Here is a 7,344-nt window from a genome sequence, read left to right on the forward strand (position 1 = left end):
AATTATTAAATTTTATTTCTATAGACGAAAAGAAAATAATATTAGAAAATATCTTAAATTAATTTTTCCTTTTTTCTCTATATTAATTATATATTAATTTTTTTTATTTATTAAAATGTATAAAAGAGAATTATTTCTTCTTCTTTTTCCTAGCAACTTTAGGGGTTTTTTTTTCACCAGGTTCTCATCTTCCTCATGGACGGCGAGGTTATGTCTAGAGATAATGACGGCGATGAGGAGAAAGAAAATAAGGGCACATTGCTGTATGACGGCGAGGAGGAGGAAGAAGATAAGGGCACATTGCGGTCGTGGAACGACATTCTACCGGACGAACTCCTGCAGAAGGTGCTCTCCTTATTGCCCATCGCCAACATCATCAAATTGGGCGTCGTGTGCAAACGGTGGTACGAGGTGGTGTACTCCCGGCCATCGTTGTGGACGATGATGGCGCCGGAGAAGCCATGGTTCTTCCTGTGCTGCTTTAACGACTGCCCCTTACCGGGCCGCGTGTACGAACCCTCCCTCCTCCAGTGGCACAACTTTGGCTTCCCCGGCTTAGAAAAGAGCATCTGGCGGGCATCCTCCTCCTACGGCCTGGTCTGCTTGATGAACTGCAAGGACAAGAGCCGCTTAAAGGTCTGCAACCCCATCACGAGAGACTGGAAGTGGCTTCCTCGAGTCCCCGGCGGCTCTTCCCCTGACTACAATGCGCTCGCCTTGTCGTTCGACCGCCGCACGCGCGGCTACACCGTGGTCTTCGCCAAGTGCAGAGCCCATATGCCGAGCAACTACCCCCGATGGCACTTCTCCGTCCGCGTCTACGAATCGAAGACGCAATCGTGGGCCACGCTCTTTGCCGGATCAGACCTCGGCTCGTGGGAGGGCGGCGACGAGGGCGTCGTATGCGACGGCGTGCTCTACTACTTGATCCACCAGATGCGGGAGCAACGCCCCCACTTGGTGGCGTTCGATCTCGCCAAGCCGCAGTATTCTACCATGCAGTCTCTGATTCGAGCAGCGATTCCTGCGCCGTGCCCCCCTCGTACCTTTGCTCGATTGATCAACCTATCGGACAAATTGATCATGGTCGGCGCGAGAGTGTGGGGCCACGGGCTGATGAGCCGGTTGACGATTTGGGAACTGGAGGAGGATAAGACATGGCGGGAGGTGTCTCGACTGCCGATCGAGATGTACAAGAGCTTCTGCGCAGTCAGAGACGATTTCATCTGCTGCGGAGCCGGCGACCTCGTCTTCATACAGTGCTTAGAGCGGCCGACGCTGCTGCTGATGTTCGACATGAGGCAGAAGGTCTGGAAAGCGGAGTGGTGCGCCTACAACAGACACTTCCAGATCAAATTCTTCGGCGGCTTCTGCTTCGAACCGAGGCTCGACGTCACCGTTTGATCTCTGCTTCGAAACAAAAGCATTGCCCAGAAAGATATAATGGAGAATATAATATTCTTCTCATGTTCATCATCTTTATAAATTTTTCATTAAATTTTTCAAGTTTATTTTGATGTTATTACTTTGTGGATTTTCTATTGTAAAAAAAATGATAAATCTCAGTCAGTCTCACATAGACTCAATTTCTGAGGTGGTCGATCTAGTGCTACGGAAGTTTTTCACTGAGGTAAATCGGGAATCCAAAATGCCCAGCATCCTTTGATTGCGTTCTCCATTTGGAAGAAAATTTCTACAAATACGCCGTAGCTGGGGATCAAATCGCAGATCCTGGTCACAACCCGGATGTTCTATCATTGCACTATTGACCTCTATTGTAAGATTGATTTAATTGAGAACATGAGTATCATTATAATTATCCATTCACTCGAGGCTTGTTTAAGTATCTTCAAACTCAATAAACCCCTTATCAAGTATATTTCATAAATCAAATGCTTTCTATTAAACTACAAATCTATTATTCCAATAATCATAATTTTCTCAGATGAAAGTATATGGAAATGAAATAGCAATACTTCTATATATCATTTTTCTTAAATTTCACTTTGTTTTGATACCAATTGAAAGGAACGAAGATATAATATTTGAGATGGAAAAAGAATATAATAATTTAGAAGGGAAACATGATTAAGAAAGAAATTTAACTTTTTCTTTTATTATATTATTTTCATAGCTCAACTTGGCTTATATAATCATGATAAAGAAAATTCAAAAATAATTTGATTCATTAAACACACTATTATACTTTTTTTCTAAACAAATACATGCATTAGATAATTTAATTACCATGATAATTAATCAGTCATACATAATTCTATGATATAGATTCGAATATAGATTCAATCGCTAAATCAAATTACAACAAAATTATTTATGATCTTTTCGATCACTAAACTCGATTAGTGATCAAAATTTCTATTACTAAATGTAGATATTTTTGTAGTGAGCAATGTTGAATTTTAAAAATCATCGTCACAACAATGTTAACTTTTAAAAATTATTGTTATAGTAGTAGTGTTGGTATTTAAGCTGTGGTGATGATTTTTAAAAATCAACACTAAAATAATTTTTTATTTTATTTAGTTTATTTTTATTAATAAAATCAGCTTTCCTTATTAATTTAATTTTATTTTTTTATAATTGGATATTCAAAATAAAAAATATTTTTAATTTTTTATTAATCTTCTTTTATATTTTAATTTTATTAAAATTTTAAAATAAATAAGTAAATAAATTTAGAAGATTATTTATTGAAGTTTTAATTAAAATTTAATTTAATTTAAAAAGAAAGAGACAAGAATAAAGAGAAAAAGTATTGTTGATAGAGAGGTAAAATGAGAGTGAAATGTACATCTTTTGAGTATTTTGAAATTTCATATGCCACAGACTATAAATGGATATGTAGTTACTAAAATAGAAATGCCAGAAATAGTTGAGACTAGAATTTTAGTAGTGAAAAAAGAATAATAATCATACAATTACTTCTAATTCAAAAAGTTCTTTAAGATTTAAAGAAATTATCTTAATTAATCTTGCTTTGAGTTTTAAACTCTTAGATAATGGTATTTTCTTTTCTCTATCAGATTTCTCTCTTGAAAATAACTCTAATTGTTTATCTTTATCGTCTATTTCCTCAGTTTCCTCTTCCATATATTTATTAGTTCTTTGGAAATAAATTGACACTTTCTAATTTAATTTCTATGTTGCAATTATTAAATTTTATTTATACGGAATAAAAGAAAATAATATTAGAAAATATCTTATATTAATCTTTTCTATTTTCTCTAAATTATATATATATATATATATATTTTATTTATTAAAATGTATAAAAGAGAATTATGTCTTCTTCTTTTTGCCAACAACTTTAGGGTTTTTGTTTCACCAGGTTCTTGAGTACAATCTCATCTTCCTTATGGACCACGAGGTTACAGATATCAGGACGATGCCTAGAAATAATGACGGCAAGGAGGAGGAAGAAGATAAGGGCACATTGCCTAGAGATATGAATTGTATCATGGATAGTGTTTGTATCGTTTAGATATTAATTGTATTGTTTGCATATTTTGTATCATTTGGATATTGTTTTATAAGGGCACATTGCCTACAGACAGGGGCGGCTCAAGCCTCCGGAATGCCCTAGGTGAATTTTTTTAAAAATAATAATTATTATTTTTTAAAAAAATTTCATCTTTTAGACCGGTAATGGTGGGTTTAAAATTTTTTTAAAATAAATTAAAATATTAATTTTAAAAATAATTTTTTTATATAAAATTAAATTTTCTAGTTTTTTGAGATGTAAAATTATTAATTAAATTTCTATATTCATTTCATTTACAATTTCTTTAGCATAAATCATAGTAGATATGAATCCATTTTCTTACTCGTTTAAAAAAGAAATAAAACCTTTTAATTGATCTAATACAATAGTAATGTTCATATCTTTATATTGTAAAAATTTACTTACAGTATTAACTACGAATAAGATTATAAGTTTACAAGTTTATAACAGGAATAATTGATAAAAAAAAGAAATTAACAGAAGCATAAAAAAAATTTGATAGGGAAATAAGGAATACAATACCTTTAGGTTTTAAGATCATAGGAAAATATGTAACAAAAGATCTTAATTCTAATCGTTCCTCTCTTTACACCCCTTGTGATGATTTCGAAAATGTCTTTAGAAGAGAAAATAAACTATCAAATAAGTAAAATGTTTAAAGTTGAGCAAAATATGTTATTAGGTTAATAAGGAAAGGAAGGAGAGGAATATAAAGAAACTAGTAAAATTAAAGTTTTAAGAATTGAAAAATATTAAATATATTGGAATCATGCCAAAATCTTTAGGAAATCCAATGACCATGCCAAATCTCTACAAAATCTAATGATCATGCCAAATCTTTTCAAAATCTAATAAAGATATTTAAAAATTTCTTATTATCTCAATATATATATATATATATATATATATAATGATTAATATTTTAAAAAAATAGGCCCCAATTTATTGGGGGCCCTAGGCATAGGCCTTAGTGGCCTATGCCTAAAGCCGACACTGCCTAAAGATATGAATTGTATCATGGATAGTGTTTGTATCGTTTAGATATTAATTGTATTGTTTGGATATTTTGTATCATTTGGATATTGTTTTATGACATTATTTGATATAGATTGTGTATATGATAGGTTTATGATATGTATTGTGAATGTTGATTGTGTATATGATAAGTTTGTAATATGCAGGGCCGGCCCTGGCCCAGGGCAACCAGGGCGACCGCCCAGGGCCCAGCCCGATCAGGGGCCCAAAAAATTTTTAATATAGGTATATATATTAAGGGCATTTTCTGCCCAAACCCTAAACGATCCGCTCCCCTTCACGCCGCCAGCTCCCCCTTCACGCCGCCCCCTCTTCTAGTCTTCTGTCCGCACACAGCACCGCCTCCGGCGTCCGGCGTCCGGCGTCCGCGCTGCTCCGCCTCAATCTTCTCCGGCCGTCCGGCGTTCGCGTCCGGCATTCGCGTCCCGGCGTCCGCCGTCCCGCGAGTCAGCCTCCGCATCCCGCGTCCGCCGTCCGCGAGTCGGCCTCCGCGTCCGGCGACTGCGAGTCGGCCTCCGCTTCCGGCGCCGCCTCCGGGTCCGGGATCCGCCCTCCGCTTCCGGCGTTGCCTCCGGGCTTCGCGTCCCGCGCCGCCTCCGGGCTCCGCGTCCGGCGCCGCCTCTGGGCTCCGCGTCCAGCGGCGTTCATTGAAGCGTCTGCCGTCTGCTGTCTGCAGGCGGCAGGCCTGCAGTGCTACTGCTGCAGTGCTGCTCACACTACGTCCGGCGCCGCCTCCGGGATCCGGCCTCCGCTTCCGGCGCCGCCTCCGGGCTCCGCGTCCGGCGCCACCTCTGGGCTCCGCGTCCAGTGGCGTTCATTGAAGAAGCGTCTGCTGTCTGCTGTCTGGCGTCTGCAGGCTTGGCTACCTGCAGTGCTACTGTTGCAGTGTTGGCTTGTTGCTCACACAGTCACACTGCGTCCGGCTCCTTCGAGACTCAAGTTCGACAGCCTTCAGTCCCTTCACTCATTCTGATCTGAATCATCAAATTAGGTTTTATTGTTCTTTTCTAGTTCATTTTATTTTATTATCTTTGCTCACCAGGCAACTATCTAAGATGGAAGTTATTACATTGTTTTGTTATGTATATATACTAAATGATCAGGTATGAATACCTGATCCTAGTATGACCTCGTAGGAATAGGCTAATGTGTTTATTAGTTGTACTTATTTTTAGATGATTGAAATATAACTTAATCGATTGTTATTGTTGTTCCTTTTTGAGTCTATATAATTTAGTTACCTTATAAATTAATTGATAAGATGGGGCACATTTTATCATTTCGCCGAGGGCACCTACATGCCCAGGAGGATTGTGAATGCTGATTATGTATATGATAGATTTGTGATATAAATTGTGAATGTTGATTGTGTATGCTCTTCTCCGTCGTGACTGATTTACCTCTTTATAAATAATCGTGGGATCAATCATGTGGGGCCGCTGGATAGCGGATTCCACCTTTTTACTGAAAAGTAAATGTTGATTGTGTATATGATATGTTGGTGATATGGATTGTATATGATACCTTTGTGGTATAATTTTGATATATTTTTATGTAAATAAAGTATAAATTAGAAAAATAGAGGTATGTTGTTGAAAATTTTAAAATAGTAACAATGGAATTAGCAACCGAACTCACATTTAGTCGTTAATTTTAGCTACTGAATGTGATTTTGATCGCTAATTTTGCAACAGAATATGGATTCGGTCATTAGTTTTTAGCGATCAAATCCATATTAGGTCGCTAAATTAGCGGTCGAATATGGATTCGGTCGCTAAATCAAATTACGATGAAAATATTTATGATCTTTTCGGTTAATAAACTCGATTAGCGATTGAAATTTCAATCGCTAAATATGGACATTTTTGTAGTGAGCAATGTAGGATTTTAAAAATCATCACCATAACGATGTTGAATTTTAAAAATTATTATTATAGTAGTGTTGGTATTTAAACTGTGATGATAATTTTTAAAAATCAATACTAAAATAATTTTTTATTTTATTTAGTTTATTTTTATTAATAAAATCAGTTTTCGTTATTAATTTTATTTTATTTTGTTTTATTTTATAATTGGATATTAAAAATAAAAATATTTTTAATTTTTTATTAATCTTCTTTTATATTTTTTAATTTTTATTAAAATTTAAAATAGATAAGTTTAGAAAATTATTTATTGAAGTTTTAATTAAAATTTAATTTAATTAAAAAAAGAAAGAGATAAGAATAATTAGAAATAGTCAATTGTTGATAGAGAGGTAAAATGAGAATGAAATGTACATCTTTTGAGTATTTTGATAATTAAAAAATTGATAGGTATGTTGTTATTAAAATGAAAATGTCAGAAATAATTGAGACGAGAATTTTAATAGTGAAAAAGAATAATAATCATACAATTACTTCTAATTCAAAAAGTTCTTTAAGATTTAAAGAAATTATCTTAGTTAATCTTGCCTTGAGTTTTAAACTCTTAGATAATGATATTTTCTTTTCTCTATCAGATTTCTCTCCGGGAAATAACTCCAATGGTTTATCTTCATCATAACTATCTCCGCAATTTCCTCTTCCATATATTTATTAGTTCTTTAGAAATAAATTGACACTAAATAAATTTTATTTCTACAGAATAAAAGAACATAATATTAGAAAATATCTTATATTATCTTCCTATTTTCTCTATATTAATTATATATTAATATTTTTTATTTATTAAAATGTATAAAAGAGAATTATGTTTTTTTTCAGAACTTTAGGTTTTTTTTTCCCATCAGGTTCTTGATCTTCCTC

At 34.9% G+C, this 7,344-nt stretch overlaps 1 protein-coding gene across 1 annotated transcript; it reads left to right on the top strand.

Annotated features, from left to right (window-relative positions):
* Window positions 1–180: 180 nt before the first annotated feature.
* On the top strand, window positions 181–5,531 carry LOC141818806 (F-box/kelch-repeat protein At3g61590-like; the record flags this gene model as incomplete). Its single annotated transcript, XM_074706239.1, has 3 exons — window positions 181–1,398; window positions 3,350–3,487; window positions 4,848–5,531. Coding segments are annotated over 3 exons (2,040 nt in total), but the record flags the coding sequence as incomplete, so codon positions are not given.
* Window positions 5,532–7,344: the final 1,813 nt, after the last annotated feature.

Source organism: Curcuma longa, unplaced genomic scaffold, assembly GCF_044706935.1.
Source record: "Curcuma longa cultivar G26 ecotype Majalengka, Jawa Barat unplaced genomic scaffold, ITB_CL_G26_1.1 contig_26057, whole genome shotgun sequence".
Lineage (NCBI taxonomy): Eukaryota > Viridiplantae > Streptophyta > Magnoliopsida > Zingiberales > Zingiberaceae > Curcuma > Curcuma longa.